General features: G+C 42.7%; 1 protein-coding gene across 1 annotated transcript; it reads right to left on the reverse strand.

Annotated features, from left to right (window-relative positions):
* Positions 1 to 3,683: 3,683 nt before the first annotated feature.
* On the reverse strand, positions 3,684 to 5,372 carry LOC110509754 (5-hydroxytryptamine receptor 1A-beta-like). Its single transcript, XM_021590838.2, has one exon. The coding sequence runs from the start codon at positions 5,234 to 5,236 to the stop codon at positions 4,004 to 4,006; it is 1,233 nt and encodes a 410-aa protein (XP_021446513.1). The 5' UTR covers positions 5,237 to 5,372; the 3' UTR covers positions 3,684 to 4,003.
* Between the last annotated feature and the right edge of the window lie 15,252 nt (positions 5,373 to 20,624).

Consider the following 20,624-nt stretch of genomic DNA (forward strand, 5'->3'; position numbering starts at 1 on the left):
TCCCACCTTACCTTATCATCCCTTTTCTAATCCCTTTCCAGCACCTTCCCTGCCTCAGGTGGTCAGACAGAGACAGAAATTGAAAGAGGAAAGATGAGAACAGTAGATGTGCCTTTTGGCTGATGGCGGGGAAACAGCCCGCGTTGTTTTATGTGCTTGTAGTCAATTCCCTCGTTGAATTTCCTCAGTGTTTCTAAAGAGATGACAAACCCCTTGTGAATAGTACCCATAACCATAATATGCCAATGTGAATTGTCTTAAGACCTGTATCAAATAAATCAAATAACACACACTTTTTTTTTTACACCTGTTTGTGTGCGTATGTGTGCCCTCTTCTTCTCTGATGTATGTGTCGTCAACTTTAATCTTCCTGTCCCATTGTTCTCTATAGACCGCAGGTGAGTGGGAGCAGCCCCTGCAGAATGCTGAATGACAGCACCTGCCGAAGGTACAAACAGCAACACTACAAACAATGAGCTTCTGTTTAATGTCAAGTGTTCATCTGTTTCCTGCTACTACAAATTGCATCACTGGTGTTTGCTTTAATCAGGGGTGGGAGGTGACATAGAGAGAGAGTAGAGAAAGAATGATGGACAGAAATGGATATATGCTGTATGTATTTCTCTTTTTCATCTATTCATATGACGAGTAACTAACTCAGGAGTACCTCATTTCATCATGTACTTATATATTTTCATATACTGTAAGCTATTATGTAAGGACTAGCAAGCAGAGACCAAAACGGAAACCAATTCTTCTTCTGCCATGGGTTTATAGGTTTAGTTGAAGGACTGGAACCTAATGCTACTGACAGAAGAACACCGGGGGCTGTTCTTCACTGCCACGGAGGAAGCATAACTGAGCAGCTCAAGTGCACATGGATGATGTTCTCATATTCTCCAATCCACACAGTGATTTAGTCAGGAGTGCACGGGAGATTGCAAAGGAATCTGAATGACAGCTTTGTGATTCATTCTCCATCATGGTTCTGTCTGTCTGAAATGATCTCTGGCTATTTGCACCCCAAGTAGACCCTTAGACAAACACTGTGCTTTGTTGGAGAATAAGAGGAGAGTGGATGAGATGGGACAAATGTAGGTGGATGGTTGTTGTGAGGAGTGTGCCTTGGATATGGTTATAGGGCCAGGAGATTTCCTTATTTTTCCAATCAGTGCAGGAACAACTTTGGGCCCAAGTTGTAGTCTTTAACAATGTTTTTAATTCCCCAACTGTGGTACTCAGGGCTGTGAAAACAAAATGGGGCTCCTCAGGAAGGTGGTGTCTGGCCAGCTGTGGGGCCCCACGTGGGCCCTCTGTATTCCTGTTTTCTAGATGTCCTTTGATCAGATAATTGCCCCTCAAACCCAGAGTTTGAAGGCCCTGAGAGTCGCTATGGCGACGCGGCTCTCCATCCTCTTTTTCCATTGAGTAGTCTTTAGTGGGTCTAGCTTGTGTGGGAAGGATTGCCTGGGTTGCAGAAGGAATCAGCATGCCATGCTCCATGGGGCACACTGGCCAGTTATATTGTATCCTTTTGAAAACCAACACAAAAGAGCATTTTACATGTAATGCCAGTGTTAAATGAATCAGGTTCATGGTGAAAGTTAGGTCTGTATATGATTAGAATACAGTTTTACATTTAAAATGTAAGATAAAAATGTAAGACCCTTTGCATGGGTGGACTCCTTCACCCTCCTGAGATTTGCTGAAAATCACACAGAGGGACATGTGTGTGGGTCTGTTGGTGAGTGTTTTGCACAGAGAAAAGCCCTGTGCTGAGTTGAATTGGTCTCCTACGCTGTGCAAATAGCCCATCTTTGTTGCTATGCTAATGCCCCACTACAGACCATACAATGGCTTCCAGATGCATAATGGCACAATCAATCAAGCTAGCATCTTGTTTTATAGCAGTGATCAGATCACAAACACTCCAACATACACATCGCACCATCCTCTCTCTCTCTCTCTCTCTCTCTCTCTTCTTCTCATCATTTCTGTTCAGTGCACACACACTCTCTCTCTTACTCTCTCGTTCTTTCTTTCTGACTCTCTCTAATGAACCCACAGAGTGCAGGTGTAATTAAAAAATATACATACACTACAATTAATGTTGTATATGACTATTGTAGCTGGAAACGGATGATTGTACGCCTATGTAGATTTACATAAACAGAGGCCCATTATCAGCAACCATTACTCCCGTGTTCCAATGGCACGTTGTGTTAGCTAATCCAAGTTTATAATTTTAAAAGGCTAAATGATCGTTAGAAAACCCTTTTGCCATTATGTTAGCACACCTGAAAACTGTTATCCTGATTAAAGAAGCAATTAAAACTAGCCTTCTTTAGACTAGTTGAGTATCTGGAGCATCAGCATTTGTGTTCGATTACAGGCTCAAAATGGCCAGAAAAAAATACTTTCTTCTGAAACTTGTCAGTCTATTCTTGTTCTGAGAAATGAAGGCTATTCCATGTGAGAAATTGCCAAGAAACTGAAGATCTCGTACAACGCTATGCACTACTCTCTTCACAGAACAGCGCAAACTGGCCCTAACCAGAATAGAAGTGGAGCGAGAGTGGGATGCCCCGGTGCACAACTGAGCAATAGGACAAGTACATTAGAGTGTCTAGTTTGAGAAACAGACGCCTCATAAATCCTCAACTGGCAGCTTCATGAAATAATACCTGCAAAACACCAGTCTCAATGTCAACAGTGAAGAGGTGACTCTGGGATGCTGGCCTTCTAGGAAGAGTTGCAAAGAAAAAGTCATATTTCAGACTGGCCAATAAAAAAAAAAGATTAAGATGGGCAAAATAACACAGACACTGGACAGATGAACTCTGCCTGGAAGGCCGGTAGCCCGTTGTCGCCTCTTCACTGTTGACGTTCACTGAGACTGGTGATTTGCGGGTTTATTTAATGAAGCTGCCAGTTGAAGTCTGTTTCAATTTTATGTTATTTTGATGGACAAAAACTGTGATTTTCTTTCAAAAACAAGGACATTTCTAAGTGACCGCAAACCTTTGAATGGTAGTGTATGTCCCCCATTCATATAAGCACACACACACACACACACACACACACACACACACACACACATTATAGTAGGGGAGTGTCATCGGCTTACTAGGTTCTTGGTTTATAAAGCTTGTTATTGTGGAGCTTTCAACTTTGACTTGCTGTCACTAGTTTTGAATTCCATTGCATTCTCTTTTTTATATATCCCTGTGACATGCCTCAATTGCAAAATACAATTTGAACTTCCTGAAATTATTCATACTAGGATAGACAATTAGCACGTCAGTGATGGATATCAACATTACGCATTAGATTTTGTTCTTATTTTGATATCTGATCATGTTGCCTATAACATTTTTTTTGTGTGTGTAAGTAGTTCAGGGATGTTACTGGTGATGTCTGTGATTAGCTCAACCACCAGTCTGTTGTGAAAAAAAGTGATTATTTGCTGTGGGCTGATTTGGGTATATCTCTATACACAATTATTCCTACAAGAAAAACTAAATGATGCTTATACTTCCATAATGCTTTCTATTGCTGATAGACTTGTAAATGTAGGTGAATCAACACAAATAACTATTTCCCCATAAAATACTATGACAAATGCCTAAGAGATTATACGAAGCTCCAAGTAAGCATACAAATCAACACAGAAGTACAGAAGATCCTGAAATAGGACATGGTTTATTGAACACTACAAAGCATGCTTGACATGGGCATGAGTGATCAGCTCTGACATCCTGCAAACCTGTTTATACAGCTTCGTAAAAAAAAAACTCCTGGTATAATAATAATATTAATAATAATACAATTAGTTTAATTAAACAACATTACTGTCAACTGTCAACATTACTGTCAACCTTTCAGTAGACCCATGTTTGACTGACTAATGCTACTGAAATGGTTGTAAGATTTGTCTTCTGCAGACATCAGTCCCAACTCTGCAGTCAACCGTTTTACATCATAAACGGATTATGTAATATGCTTATGTTTTGCAGTAGTGACATTTTATTATTTTCTTAAAGGCACTTTGGAAGTCTTTGTTGAAATATGCGTAAATTATTGGGTTCAGTAGAGAGTTGGAGTACCCGAGCCAGTTAATGACGTCCTCGAGCCACTTTGGCATTTGGCACGACTGGCAAAAGGGCATTACCAGGGCGACAATAAAGAAAGGCAACCAGCAAAAGATAAAAGTGCCCATAATTATACCCAGCGTCTTCACAGTCTTGCGCTCTCTGGCCATGGCCATCTTTCTCTTTGCCTCCATGTTCTTATCTTGTCTGCTCTCAAAGAGCGGCTCGGAATTGGGGTTGTTGGGGAGTGGCAGGTTGTTTTTTGAGTTGCTGTGAACCTCGATAACCTCCAACAAATCGCCGTGCTTGACCGCACCGTTTACGCATGGGGTTGGTTTGGGCTCCACGCTCCTCTTCCAGCTTTTACTCGGGTCCCCGTTGGTCCTCTTGTGGAAAAGAGCAGGGGACAGTGCCAAACAAGAATCAGACACTTTCTTTTTCTCTGTTTTACGCACAGTTCTCATGATTCTAAACCTGGCAGCTTTGAATATCCGTCCATATAAGACCAACATGAGTATCAACGGAATGTAGAACGCGCCGAATGTCGAGTAGATTGTGTACCAGGGGTCTCGACTTATCATGCACTGCTCGGGATTAGCTATGTCCTCCGCTTTACTACTCGGCTGGGAACGCATGATCAACATGGGTGGAACAGAGATGGAAAACCCGACAAACCAGGTGACACTGATCAGAACCGCCGCTCTTCTGGGCGTCCTCTTCTTCATATACTCTATAGGTTCGGTAATGGCCCAGTACCTGTCCAAGGCGATGGCGCAAAGGTGCAGTATAGATGATGTACAACATAACACATCTAAAGAGATGAAAATGTCACATGGTACCTGTCCGAGAGTCCACCTGTTTAAGACTTGGTAAAGGGCCGCCATGGGCAACACCAGAACCGATACCATCAGATCAGTCACAGCCAGAGACCCAATCAGATAGTTCCCTACATTCTGAAGATTTCTCTCCAGGGCGATGGCTGCAACCACACACGCGTTCCCAAATACGGCACAGAGGATAAGTACGGCAAGAAGAAAGGACGTGAAGATTTGGGAACTTAGTTTCATCTCTGCATCAGCTGTCGAGGTTTCGTTATGAAAATCAAATGGAAACCATGCGGCCGTAGTGTTGTTTCTTTCCTCCATGGTGATGAAAAAGGAAGCGCTCCTCAGTTACTACGTGTCAGTTCCAGTGCGCAACAGAGCTCCATCCTTGGAGAGCATTTGGTGATCTGAGCTGGATTCTTTGCGTCCTTCGCATAGCATTGCATACACTCCCTGTGCCGGGGGGTGAAGACTGACGAAACTGTATATTTATACCAGTGATGGAAAATACGTCAGTTGCCTGTGAGGTTGAAATAACGATTTTCTCTGCGCACCAACAGTTGGGCTCTCTCTGAGAGAGTGCGGGCAGTGAGATGCAGGCGCTATCATCACTAGGACATTACCAACAGGTTTTGATAGAACAGCAATGACAGTGAATTTGCATGGAATATCCCCCCTCGTCCAAACACACACACACACACACACATTTTAAAGGTTTATGTATTTATTATTCACCACGTTTTGTCAAGAGCAAGAGCAATTATTCTCGAAAACCACAGCTTGAACGGAAACAGTAGGCTACATATGCCTATCCTTTCTCAATGCTGAAAATAATAAAAACGAATCTGCCATTGCTGATCTTGCTTCAAAATAAAGATGCTGAATGTATGTATATATGTTTCCCTCGGATCAGAGAGAGGAAACTTCTGTACACCTCGATGTGAGCAGCAGGGCCGACGCTGCCACCTGGCGTAGGCCTAGATGGCAGCGTGGATGTAGGATGGTGCATATTTTTTTGTTAGTATGGCGCATCTGACTGCGTAACTACAAGCAATGACGTAATTGTCCTCTAACTTTCTGTTGTCCACCAAATTCTTCTTAAATTAAAATATAAATTCCTCGTTTTGAGGGAATGCAAAGGAATTTGGAAATTCCAGGTAGGATATTTTATGTCTTAAGTATGGCCATTGTTTGAAATACCATCGTCATAAACATTTGCATAGAAATTATTTGGCTAAATTTACAATGTTGGGCTATCAACTCAATCGCCGACCGAGACTAACGCCAGGGGTATTTTGTTGTTGTTTTGGGTTTGCTTGCTCGATTTAACATTAGCTCAAACTGGATCGTTTTGGCATTGGCTATCCCTATAAAATAAATAGTACGCCAAATTCATATTAATACACATTTACGAATATCCAAATGTAAATGTTAGTTTTAATATCATGAATTTGCCATACTATTTATAGCGCTATAGGATCATGGCCATGCACGCTCTGAGTCATTGAACTGCATCATCATCATCGTTAAATAGAGTAGATGGGCTACTGTTTCTTCATTTAAGTTTAGTCACTTATGCTAAAATGTAGGCTATTGTGTATACGAATATAGCTAGCTATCTACACATAACAGTAAAGCGTTTTTCAGTAAACAAAGTCTCAGGAGTCATCACATGGATCATATATTGTGATTTAGCCTTTTGAGGTTCACCTCCTGACAGTATGTTCATTGTAAAACAAAAAAGTTCCCAATAGGCTTATCACCTGTGCTGAATTGCAGTCACATGTTCTGGTATCCTTTCCTTAGGAGGAAAGAGATGCTCCGTGCCTGTGTGTGTGCCTGTAGCCTACCGTGCCCTCTTTTTCATTGCTGTTCTCACCTGCCACAGAATCAGACATCGGTCTCCATGGTCAAACCAGGGAAGGTGGCTATTTTCTGCTGCAGGAGGTTTCGTAGGCTTTGTACACGGAACATGCATGCATCCGGTGGGTGAGAGTGGGTTACTTTTCCAGTTAGCATTGTGTATGGAAAGCACACAGGACATTATTCTAGTTATGACTCCCAAGGCAATTGTTCAGAGGCCGTATATATCAAACATCTCAGAGTAGGAGTGCTGATCTAGGATCAGTTCCCCCCTGTCCATGTACTCTTATTCGTTGTGAACTAAAATGCTAAACTGATCCTAAATCAGCACCCATACTCTGAGATGTTTACTCTGCCTTAGACTGCAAAAACATCCAAGTAATGTTGGGTGTAGGGAAATTCCACGTTAATGTTTGTAAAGAAAGTAAATGCAAAACAAACACTATATAGCCTCAAAACATGGTTAAAACTGTAATTTTGATATCATGGAAGGTCAGTCCTTCCGGTGCCGACAGAGATGGCCGCCTCGCTTCGCGTTCCTAGGAAACTATGCAGTGTTTTGTTTTTTTACGTGTTATTTCTTACATTAGTACACCAGGTCATCTTAGGTTTCATTACATACAGTCGAGAAGAACTACTGAATATAAGATCAGCGTCAACTCACCATCAGTACGACCAAGAATATGTTTTTCGCGACGCGGATTCTGTGTTCTGCCTTTCACCCAGGACAACGGAATGGATCCCATGCAGCGACCCAAAAAAACGACTCCGAAAAAGAGGGAAACGAGGCGGTCTTCTGGTCAGACTCCGGAGACGGGCACATCGTGCACCACTCCCGAGCATTCTTCTCGCCAATGTCCAGTCTCTTGACAACAAGGTTGATGAAATCTGAGCAAGGGTAGCATTCCAGAGGGACATCAGAGACTAACGTTCTTTGCTTCACGGAAACATGGCTCACTGGAGAGACGCTATCGGAGGCGGTGCAGCCAGCGGGTTTCTCCACGCATCGCGCCGACAGAAACAAACATCTTTCTGGTAAGAAGAGGGGCGGGGGCGTATGCCTTATGGCTAACGTGACATGGTGTGATGAAAGAAACATACAGGAACTCAAATCCTTCTGTTCACCTGATTTAGAATTCCTCACAATCAAATGTAGACCGCATTATCTACCAAGAGAATTCTCTTCGATTATAATCACAGCCGTATATATCCCCCCCCAAGCAGACACATCGATGGCTCTGAACAAACTTTATTTGACTCTTTGCAAACTGGAATCCATTTATCCGGAGGCTGCATTCATTGTAGCTGGGGATTTTAACAAAGCTAATCTGAAAACAAGACTCCCTAAATTTTATCAGCATATCGATTGCGCAACCAGGGGTGGAAAAACCTTGGATCATTGTTACTCTAACTTCCGTGACGCACATAAGGCCCTGCCCCGCCCTCCTTTCGGAAAAGCTGACCACGACTCCATTTTGTTGATCCCTGCCTACAGACAGAAACTAAAACAAGAGGCTCCAACGCTGAGGTCTGCCCAACGCTGGTCCGACCAAGCTGACTCCACACTCCAAGACTGCTTCCATCACGTGGACTGGGACATGTTTCGTATTGCGTCAGATAACAATATTGACGAATACGCTGATTCGGTGTGCGAGTTCATTAGAACGTGCGTTGAAGATGTCGTTCCCATAGCAACGATTAAAACATTCCCTAACCAGAAACCGTGGATTGATGGCAGCATTCGCGTGAAACTGAAAGCGCGAACCACTGCTTTTAATCAAGGCAAGGTGATTGGTAACATGACCGAATACAAACAGTGCAGCTATTCCCTCCGCAAGGCTATCAAACAAGCTAAGCGTCAGTACAGAGACAAAGTAGAATCTCAATTCAACGGCTCAGACACAAGAGGCATGTGGCAGGGTCTACAGTCAATCACGGACTACAAGAAGAAATCCAGCCCAGTCACGGACCAGGATGTCCTGCTCCCAGGCAGACTAAATAACTTTTTTGCCCGCTTTGAGGACAATACAGTGCCACTGACACGGCCTGCAACGAAAACATGTGGACTCTCCTTCACTGCAGCCGAGGTGAGTAAGACATTTAAACGTGTTAACCCTCGCAAGGCTGCAGGCCCAGACGGCATCCCCAGCCGCGCCCTCAGAGCATGCGCAGACCAGCTGGTCGGTGTGTTTACGGACATATTCAATCAATCCCTATACCAGTCTGCTGTTCCCACATGCTTCAAGAGGGCCACCATTGTTCCTGTTCCCAAGAAAGCTAAGGTAACTGAGCTAAACGACTACCGCCCCGTAGCACTCACTTCCGTCATCATGAAGTGCTTTGAGAGACTAGTCAAGGACCATATCACCTCCACCCTACCCGACACCCTAGACCCACTCCAATTTGCTTACCGCCCAAATAGTTCCACAGACGATGCAATCTCAACCACACTGCACACTGCCCTAACCCATCTGGACAAGAGGAATACCTATGTGAGAATGCTGTTCATCGACTACAGCTCGGCATTCAACACCATAGTACCCTCCAAGCTCGTCATCAAGCTCGAGACCCTGGGTCTCGACCCCGCCCTGTGCAACTGGGTACTGGACTTCCTGACGGGCCGCCCCCAGGTGGTGAGGGTAGGCAACAACATCTCCTCCCCGCTGATCCTCAACACTGGGGCCCCACAAGGGTGCGTTCTGAGCCCTCTCCTGTACTCCCTGTTCACCCACGACTGCGTGGCCACGCACGCCTCCAACTCAATCATCAAGTTTGCGGACGACACAACAGTGGTAGGCTTGATTACCAACAACGACGAGACGGCCTACAGGGAGGAGGTGAGGTCCCTCGGAGTGTGGTGTCAGGAAAATAACCTCACACTCAACGTCAACAAAACTAAGGAGATGATTGTGGACTTCAGGAAACAGCAGAGGGAACACCCCCCTATCCACATCGATGGAACAGTAGTGGAGAGGGTAGCAAGTTTTAAGTTCCTCGGCATACACATCACAGACAAACTGAATTGGTCCACTCACACAGACAGCATCGTGAAGAAGGCGCAGCAGCGCCTCTTCAACCTCAGGAGGCTGAAGAAATTTGGTTTGTCACCAAAAGCACTCACAAACTTCTACAGATGCACAATCGAGAGCATCCTGGCGGGCTGTATCACCGCCTGGTACGGCAACTGCTCCGCCCACAACCGTAAGGCTCTCCAGAGGGTAGTGAGGTCTGCACAACGCATCACCGGGGGCAAACTACCTGCCCTCCAGGACACCTACACCACCCGATGTTACAGGAAGGCCATAAAGATCATCAAGGACATCAACCACCCGAGCCACCGCCTGTTCACCCCGCTATCATCCAGAAGGCGAGGTCAGTACAGGTGCATCAAAGCTGGGACCGAGAGACTGAAAAACAGCTTCTATCTCAAGGCCATCAGACTGTTAACCTTTCTGATCTCCCCATCCCGGATCCGGGTTCGTGAATACAGACTCAAGCTCATTACCATAACGCAACGTTAACTATTCATGAAAATCGCAAATGAAATGAAATAAATATGCTAGCTCTCAAGCTTAGCCTTTTGTTAACAACACTGTCATCTCAGATTTTCAAAATATGCTTCTCAACCATTGCAAAACAATCATTTGTGTAACAGTATTGATGGCTAACGTAGCATTTAGCATTAGCATTCAGCTGGCAACATTTACACAAAAAAACAGAAAAGCATTCAAAAAAATCATTTACCTTTGAAGAACTTCAGATGTTTTCATTGAGGAGACTCTCAGATAGCAAATGTTCAGTTTTTCCTGAAAGATTATTTGTTTAGGACAAATCGCTCCGTTTTCTGCGTCACGTTTAGCTATGAAAAAACCCCTGTATCCAGGATTGTGTAAATCTATCAGCAAGCTCATTAGCATAACACAACGTTAACTATTTATGAAAATCGCAAATGAAATGAAATAAATATGCCATCTCTCAAGCTTAGCCTTTTGTAAACAACACTGTCATCTCAGATTTTCAAAATATGCTTCTCAACCATAGGAAAACAATCATTTGTGTAAAAGTAGCTAGCTAGAGTTAGCATTTCGCGTTAGCATTTAGCGTTAGCATTAGCGTTAGCATCCAGCACGCAACATTAACAAAAACATAAAAGCCTTCAAATAAAATCATTTACCTTTGAAGAACTTCTGATGTTTTCAATGAGGATACTCTCAGTTAGATAGCAGATGCTCAGTTTTTCCAAAAAGATTCCTTGTGTATTAGAAATAGCTCCGTTTTATACATCACATTTGGCTACCAAAAAAAATCCATAAATTCAGTCCTCAAAACGCAAACTTTTTTCCAAATTAACTCCATAATATCGACTGAAAACATGGCAAACGTTGTTTAGAATCAATCCTCAAGGTGTTTTTCACATATCTCTTCATTGATACATCGTTCTTGGAAACATGCTTTCTCTCCTGAATCCCAGGAGAAAATGACCGCACCTGAAGATTACGCACAAATTTAGACAAAGGACACCGGGCGGACCTCTGGAAAATGTAGTCTCTTATGGCCAATCTTCCAATGATATGCCTACAAATACGTCACAATGCTGCTAAGACCTTGGGCGAACGACAGAAAGTGTAGGCTCATTCCTTGCGCAATCACAGCCATATAAGGAGAGAATGGAAAACAGAGCTTCAGAAATTCTGCTAATTCCTGGGTGATGCATCATCTTGGTTTCGCCTGTAGAATGAGTTCTGGGGCACTTACAGACAAAATCTTTGCAGATTCTGAAACTTCAGAGTGTTTTCTTTCCAAAACTGTCAAGAATATGCATAGTCGAGCATCTTTTCGTGACAAAATATCGCGCTTAAAACGGGAACGTTTTTTATCCAAAAATGAAATAGCGCCCCTAGAGCTCTAACTGGTTAAACAGCCACCACTAACATTGAGTGGCTGCTGCCAACACACTGCCACTGACACTGACTCAACTCCAGCCACTTTAATAATGGGAATTGATGGGAAATGATGTAAATATATCACTAGCCACTTTAAACAATGCTACCTTATATAATGTTACTTACCCTACATTATTAATCTCATATGCATACGTATATACTGTACTCTATATCATCGACTGCATCCTTATGTAATACATGTATCACTAGCCACTTTAACTATGCCACTTTGTTTACATACTCACCTCATGTACAGTGCCTTGCGAAAGTATTCGGCCCCCTTGAACTTTGCGACCTTTTGCCACATTTCAGGCTTCAAACATAAAGATATAAAACTGTATTTTTTTGTGAAGAATCAACAACAAGTGGGACACAATCATGAAGTGGAACGACATTTATTGGATATTTCAACAAATCAAAAACTGAAAAATTGGGCGTGCAAAATTATTCAGCCCCTTTACTTTCAGTGCAGCAAACTCTCTCCAGAAGTTCAGTGAGGATCTCTGAATGATCCAATGTTGACCTAAATGACTAATGATGATAAATACAATCCACCTGTGTGTAATCAAGTCTCCGTATAAATGCACCTGCACTGTGATAGTCTCAGAGGTCCGTTAAAAGCGCAGAGAGCATCATGAAGAACAAGGAACACACCAGGCAGGTCCGAGATACTGTTGTGAAGAAGTTTAAAGCCGGATTTGGATACAAAAAGATGTCCCAAGCTTTAAACATCCCAAGGAGCACTGTGCAAGCGATAATATTGAAATGGGAGGAGTATCAGACCACTGCAAATCTACCAAGACCTGGCCGTCCCTCTAAACTTTCAGCTCATACAAGGAGAAGACTGATCAGAGATGCAGCCAAGAGGCCCATGATCACTCTGGATGAACTGCAGAGATCTACAGCTGAGGTGGGAGACTCTGTCCATAGGACAACAATCAGTCGTATATTGCACAAATCTGGCCTTTATGGAAGAGTGGCAAGAAGAAAGCCATTTCTTAAAGATATCCATAAAAAGTGTCGTTTAAAGTTTGCCACATGCCACCTGGGAGACACACCAAACATGTGGAAGAAGGTGCTCTGGTCAGATGAAACCAAAATTGAACTTTTTGGCAACAATGCAAAACGTTATGTTTGGCGTAAAAGCAACACAGCTGAACACACCATCCCCACTGTCAAACATGGTGGTGGCAGCATCATGGTTTGGGCCTGCTTTTCTTCAGCAGGGACAGGGAAGATGGTTAAAATTGATGGGAAGATGGATGGAGCCAAATACAGGACCATTCTGGAAGAAAACCTGATGGAGTCTGCAAAAGACCTGAGACTGGGACGGAGATTTGTCTTCCAACAAGACAATGATCCAAAACATAAAGCAAAATCTACAATGGAATGGTTCAAAAATAAACATATCCAGGTGTTAGAATGGCCAAGTCAAAGTCCAGACCTGAATCCAATCGAGAATCTGTGGAAAGAACTGAAAACTGCTGTTCACAAATGCTCTCCATCCAACCTCACTGAGCTCGAGCTGTTTTACAAGGAGGAATGGGAAAAAATGTCAGTCTCTCGATGTGCAAAACTGATAGAGACATACCCCAAGCGACTTACAGCTGTAATCGCAGCAAAAGGTGGCGCTACAAAGTATTAACTTAAGGGGGCTGAATAATTTTGCACGCCCAATTTTTCAGTTTTTGATTTGTTAAAAAAGTTTGAAATATCCAATAAATGTCGTTCCGCTTCATGATTGTGTCCCACTTGTTGTTGATTCTTCACAAAAAATACAGTTTTATATCTTTATGTTTGAAGCCTGAAATGTGGCAAAAGGTCGCAAAGTTCAAGGGGGCCGGATACTTTCGCAAGGCACTGTACCAAATTACTTTTACAGACGGCAAATTGTTCCCCCAAAACTAAATATAAGCGTTGATATTAGTTGGCAGGGGTCTTTAACTCAACATGATTGTGTTTTCATGTGTTTTTCATACCCTTTAATTTTATGTTAGATGTTTTCTAAGACCCCTTTTCCATCCGTTTCACCAGAAATCAAAGCCTTTCCTTAATCCACATTTTTAAGATGGAAAATTGTAAAACATTTATACCTACGCTTTCATTTCCCAAAAATATAGGCTCATAGCTTTCATTTGACTTCCAATTTGATATGCTCCTATGAACTTCACACATTGGTCCTCATGGGGCCTTTTACATGGAAATGACCTGTATTAAAGGTCAGTAGCTTCAGTCCAAATAATCCTGTCAATCCCTTGTAAAGTTCATGAATACAGGGACGAGAAGGAGGTAGGCTAGGGATGACGATGATGTTGACAACGACGATGGTAATGTGTTGTTGATGATTTTGTTAGCACATTGTTATGTTGTTGACGAGATGATCTAAAAATGCACAGAGCACTTTACTTATTAGGCAACTTTGGCTTGCTATACTTTTGTGCTGCTGCTAATGTTGGTCACTAGTAGGTCCACTGTATATATTTGTATTGATGGCTGTCAGCCCTATGACATGATGTACTTGCTCAAACAATCTTAAGGAAGTTTGTTCTGAAGTGTCTGTCCTCTATCTGAGAAATATAAGAAGGATCAGGAAACATTTATTTTAAATGTATTTAACCCCTTATTTTTGGAACTAAACCGTCTCCATATACGGTACCAGTCAAAAGTTTGGACACACCTACTCATTTATTTTTATTTTTTTACTATTTTCTACATTTTAGTATAATAGTGAAGACATCAAAACTATGAAATAACACATATGGAATCAAATTATATTTATTTTTGAGATTCTTCAAAGTAGCCACCCTTTGTCTTGATGACAGCTGTGCATCGTTTCTTCCATTCTTCTCTGCAGATCCTCTCAAGCTCTGTCAAGTTGGATGGGGAGCGTCGCTGCACAGCTATTTTCAGGTCTCTCCAGAGATATTTGATCGGGTTCAAGTCCGGGCTCTGGCTGGGCCAATCAAGGACATTCAGAGACTTGTCCCAAAGCTACTCCTGTGTTGTCTTGGCTGTGTGCTTAGGGTCATTGTCCTGTTGGAAGGTGAACCTTTGCCCCCGTCTGAGGTCCTGCGCTCTCTGGAGCAGGTTTTCATCAAGGATCTCTCTGTACTTTGCTCTGTTCATCTTTCCCTCAATCCTGACTAGTCTCCCAGTCCCTGAAAAACATCCCCACAGCATGATGCTGCCACCACCATGCTTCACCGTAGGGATGGTGCCAGGTTTCCTCCAGACGTGATGCTTGGAATTCAGGCCAAAGAGTTCAATCTGGGTTTAATCAGACCCTAGAATCTTGTTTCGCATGGTCTGAGAGTCCTTTAGGTGCCTTTTGACAAACTCCAAGCGGGCTGTCCAGCCTTTTCCTGAGGAGTGGCTTCCGTCTGGACACTCTACCATAAAGGCCTGATTGGTGGAGTCCTGCAGAGATAGATGTCCTTCTGGAAAGTTCTCCCATCTCTACAGAGGAACTCTGGAGCTCTGTCAGAGCTACTATCGGTTTCTTGGTCACCTCCCTGACCAAGGCCCTTCTCCCCTGATTGCTCAGTTTGGCTGGGCGGCCAGCTCTAGGAAGAGTCTTGGTGGTTCCAAACTTCTACTATTTAAGAATAATGGAGGCCACTGTGTTCTTGGGGACCTTCAATGCTGCAGACATTTTTTGGTACCCTTCCCTGGATCTGTGCCTCGACACAATCATGTCTCTGAGCTATACAGACAATTCCTTCGACCTCACGGCTTGGTTTTTGCTCTGACATGCACTGTCAACTGTGGGACCTTATGTAGACAGGTGTGTGCCTTTCCAAATCATGTCTAATCAATTGAATGTACCACAGGTGACTCCAATCAAGTTGTAGAAACATCTCAAGGATGATTAATGGAAACAGGATGCACCTGAGCTCAATTGACTCTCATAACAAAGGGTCTGAATACTTATGTAAATAAGGTATTTACATATATTTTTTTATAAATTTGCAAAAATGTCTCACTTCGTCATTATGGGGTATTGTGTGTAGATTGACGATAACTTCATTTTATTTAATCCGTTTTCGAATAAGGTTGTAACGTAACAAAATTTTGGAAAGGGAAGGGTTCTGAATACTTTCCGACTGCACTGTATTTCCATATAATTTTTTCAACTGGTATCGGGGGACCTTAAGGCAAGTCTTGTGAGGCCTGTGGGCAACAACCGACATGTACGTGTTTGTGAGAGTCTCCCCTTTTCACAGAGATGTGTAGAAAGGAAGAACACCATCGTGTTTGTGAGAGTCTCATCTTTACATACAGGGGTCATAATAATTTGTAGCCTACTACAGACGATTTTGTGAGAATACCGATTTTCGGGATGTCTCATGGTCTGACAAACATCGCTCCAGGTCTGTAACCTTTCACCGCAGTGCGTCATCAGCGGATGTGGTGGTTTGAGACGCATCCAATGCAGCTCTCTCTAGCTTAAACTGACAGATTTTTATGGGGAGGTAGCATTACCTTTAATTGTTTAACTTGGGTCAAATGTTTCGGGTAGCCTTCCACAAGCTTCCCACAATAAGTTGGGGGAATTTTGTCCCATTACTCCTGACAGCTGGTGTAACTGAGTCAGGTTTGTAGGCCTCCTTGCTCGCACACGCTTTTTCAGTTCTACCCACACATTTTCTATGGGATTGAGATCAGGGCTTTGTGATGGCCTCTCCAATACCTTGACTTTGTTGTTCTTAAGCCATTTTGCCACAACTTTGGAAGTTTGCTTGGGGTCATTGTCCATTTGGAAGACCCATTTGCGACCAAGCATTCACTTCCTGACTGATGTCTTGAGATGTTGCTTCAATATATCCACATAATTTTCTTTCCTCATGATGCCATCTATTTTGTGAAGTGTACCAGTCCCTCCTACAGCAAAGCACCCCCACAACTTGATGCTGACACCCCCGTGCTTCACGGTTGGGATGGTGTTCTTCGGCATGCAAGCCTCCCCCTTTTTACTCCAAACATAGCGATGTTCATTATAGCCAAACAGTTCTATTTTTGTTTCATCAGACCAGAGGACATTTCTCCAAAAAGTACAATCTGTGTCCTCATGTGCAGCTGCAAACTGTAGTCTGGCTTTTTTATGGTGGTTTTGGAGCCGTGGTTTCTTCCTTGCTGAGTGGCCTTTCAGGTAATGTCGATATAGTACTCGTTTTACAGATACTTCTGTACCTGTTTCCTCCAGCATCTTCACAAGGTCCTTTGCTGTTGTTATGGGATTGATTTGCACATTTCACACAAAAATACGTTAATCTTTAGGACACCAAACGCGTCTCCTTCCTGAGCAGTATGACAGCTCCATGGGCCCATGGTGTTTATAGTTGCTTACTATTGTTTGTACAAATGAACGTGGTACCTTCAGGCGTTTGGAAATTGCTCCCAAGGATGAACCAGACCTGTGGAGGTCTAAAGAAATAAATCTGAGTTCTTGGCTGATTGCTTTTGATTTTCCCAAGCAAAGAGGCACTGATTTTGAAGGTAGGCCTTAAAGTACATCCACAAGGTACACCTCCAATTGACTGAAATTATGTCAATTAGCCTATCAGAAGCTTCTAAAGCCATGACATAATTTCCTGGAATTTTCCAAGCTGTTTAAAGGCACAGTCAACTTAGTGTATGTAAACTTCTGACCCACTGGAATTGTGATACAGTGAATTATGAGTGAAATAATCTGTCTGTAAACAATTGTTGTAAAAATTACTTGTGTCATGCACAAAGTAGATGTCCTAACCGACTTGCCAAAACTATAGTTTGTTAACAAGACATTTGTGGAGTGGTTGAAAAACGAGTTTTAATGACTCCAACCTAAGTGGATGTAAACTTCCGACTTCAACTGTGACAGGCTGACTACACCGCTCGCATTGCGTGCGCGAGAGTTGCAAAATAAATGTAGAAATCTATGTTATTCAATTATTGCACCCACACTGCTCGCGCGCGCCAACGACCGTCTGCATTGCCAAAGGCTAAAATAGAAATCAGTTCTATTTCTGACGCAGATCGCGCTGCAAGTCCAGCCTCTCCCATCTCCTCATTGGTTTTTAGAAGCAGGTACCCACTTGCCATCTCCTCATTGGTTATACCCATGTGGGTGACTGAAAGACGAATGAGGTCTGTGGTGTTAATGCACCTAATTTATGAAAGTTGCCAATCGCAATATAAAGTCAAGAGAAGAAAAGGCCTGGAAGGAAGAGAGATGACTAGAAACGATTCGGTTGACCGTTTTATGTGTGGATAAATTGGCGGAGTAGAGGACCTTGTGCATTTCATGTAAAATAACAACTCAATGTTTATATCCCAGGACAAATTAGCCAGCAAGAGCAAGATAGCTAAATAGGACAAATTAGCTAGCAAGTGCAAGCTAACTAGCTAAATTTCCATAAATGTTTAATGCTTTTCGACCTGTCTCCAAATTAATATAATTGGTTCAGAGTTTGTTTGATATTTTAACCTGCGTGTCGTGATCGCGTTTGGTGTGGGGGGACAAAATAGATGTATGTGCGATGGCGCACGCGCGCAGCCGGTTTGGTTCCGTGTAAGTGCCGGTAAGAAAGACAGAATAATGGTGTTATGTGTGTGTAATGGTAAATTAAACATTCATACAGGTTAGTTTGTTTAGTATTTTGCACTTTTGTGAGGTTATTTTTGACCATTTTGTTGAGCTGACTAGAAGACCACAGTGGAGTCCTTTTTTTGGACACTGTTTACAACAAGCACACATTTCCTGACTTTGCTTTGACCGTGTCTGGAAAGGGGCAAAGTTACACATTCGTCTTTGATAATGTCGCCCATCAGCTAAGCGTGTAACAATGGCCAATGTGGACCTACATTTACGTAACATTTTAGTCATTCTTATCCAGAGCGACTTACAGTAGAGTGCATACATTTTCTTCTCCATTTTTTTTTTTCATACTGGTCCCCCGTGGGAATCAAACCCACAACCCTGACATTGCAAGCACCATGCTCTACCAACTGAGCCACACAGGAGCTATAGTGTTATCCATTGAGAGACACTTACACTACTGTACAGTGTGGTCTACAGGTACTACTCTGGTTCTAGTCTGACTGACCCGTAGAAAAGAGCAACGCCTTCTCTTGTGGAGGTACCCAGGTTCAAGTCATCATACGTGGCTGCTGTAAGGCTCTTCAGCCGGTGGCCGTGAAGGGTTTCTTCTGAGGTTTGTCTCACTGCTTTATTGGTGCAGGGCTTGCACTGTATTTGGTGCTCATTTATAATCTGTAGTATAAATGTGCCCTGCTATGGTGCGCGATACACACACTTGCACTGCACATACCAATGAAAAACATGTTAAGCAACGGTAAGGGTCTGTACTAGCGGTTGATTTTTGTGTTTTGATAAAGTCGCTATTCTTGTTCCAAGAGGAGTTCAATTTGTTTTGGTTGATTGCTGTTAAACTCAAGCCCTTCCACAAACCACTCTCTTCATGGTTTGCAGACTGTCTCTGTGATATTGGTATTTTAATTGGGGGGCCTAGTGCATGTCAAAAAGCCCTCAGTTCTGCCCAAAACGAAAGACTCTCTATTGCCTCTGAGTGTTCTCTCACAATGACACTCGACAGACTGATTGGAGTGCTCTCATATCTTACGTGAACATCATGTGCAAAGGGAACAAAGAGATGTTAATGTCCCCTCCCCTTCCAAAATTAAAACGATGCGAGCACCTGCGAAATCATTATTTGTCCAAATGATCAGTGACAACATATAAGAGTACCTAGATGTCTACTTAAGTACCTAAAGTACCTAGATGTCTACTTAAGTACCTAAAGTACCTAGATGTCTACTTAAGTACCTAAGGTACCTAGATGTCTACTTAAGTACCTAAGGTACCTAGAAGGCTACTTAAGCCCCTATAGCTGCAACCCCCACATCTTCTGTAAGTCCTGCCTCCACATGCTGGCCAAGAACAGGCCTGCCAACACCACATGTCCCTTATCCCGCACCCTCATCCCACACACACTTTTCCAGAGAAGTGGGCTACGGTGTGAATTTATGGTGCATACTCCTCCCAATGGTTCACTTATTGATAATGACTAGCTGTTTTATCCATACTTGTAAATGGTATAGATGCTCTTTGATGAGAGTTTTAACAAAAATGTGTTTAAATTGCCTTTTGCTTTCAGAGCTTAACCAGTCAGCTAAGACTTTCTTCCCAAAGGTCTACCAATCACGGAAGCACAACTTTTAAAAAGCTAACTGTGCTAAATGTCCTCTTACCAACTGCCGAAAACATTTCAGCATATTTTGGGGTGAGGTATATTGTGTATTGCTTGCAGTCAGTGGTGTAAAGTATTTATGTATTTTTTTTAGGTATCAGTATTCTACTATTTCTATTTTTGACAAATTTTTACTTCACTACATTCTTCATTTTGGCTCCCGAGTGGCACAGTGGTCTAAGGCACTGCATCTCAGTGTAAGAGTCCCTGGATCGAATCTATGCTGCATCACATCCGGACGTGATTGGGAGTCACATAGAGTGGCGCACAATTGGCCCAGCGTCGTCCGGGCTTGGCCGGGGTAGGCCGTCATTGTAAATAAGAATTTGTTAAATAAAGGTTCAATTTAAATAGAAAATAATGTAATTTTTACTCCGTACATTTTCCCTGACACACAAAAGTACTTGCTACATTTTGAGTGCTTAGCAGGACAGAAAATGGTCCAATACACATTCTTATCAAGAGAACAACTCTGGTCATCCCTACTGCCTCTGATCTGGCGGACTGACTAAACACAAATGCTTCATTTGTAAATCATGTCTGAGTGTTGGAGTGTACCCCTGGCTATCCGTAAAATTGGAAAAACAATTTTAAAAAATGCGGTATGCTTTGCATAATATAAGTCATTTGAAATTATTCATACTTTTACTTTTG

The sequence above is a fragment of the Oncorhynchus mykiss genome, chromosome Y (genome assembly GCF_013265735.2).
Source record: "Oncorhynchus mykiss isolate Arlee chromosome Y, USDA_OmykA_1.1, whole genome shotgun sequence".
Lineage (NCBI taxonomy): Eukaryota > Metazoa > Chordata > Actinopteri > Salmoniformes > Salmonidae > Oncorhynchus > Oncorhynchus mykiss.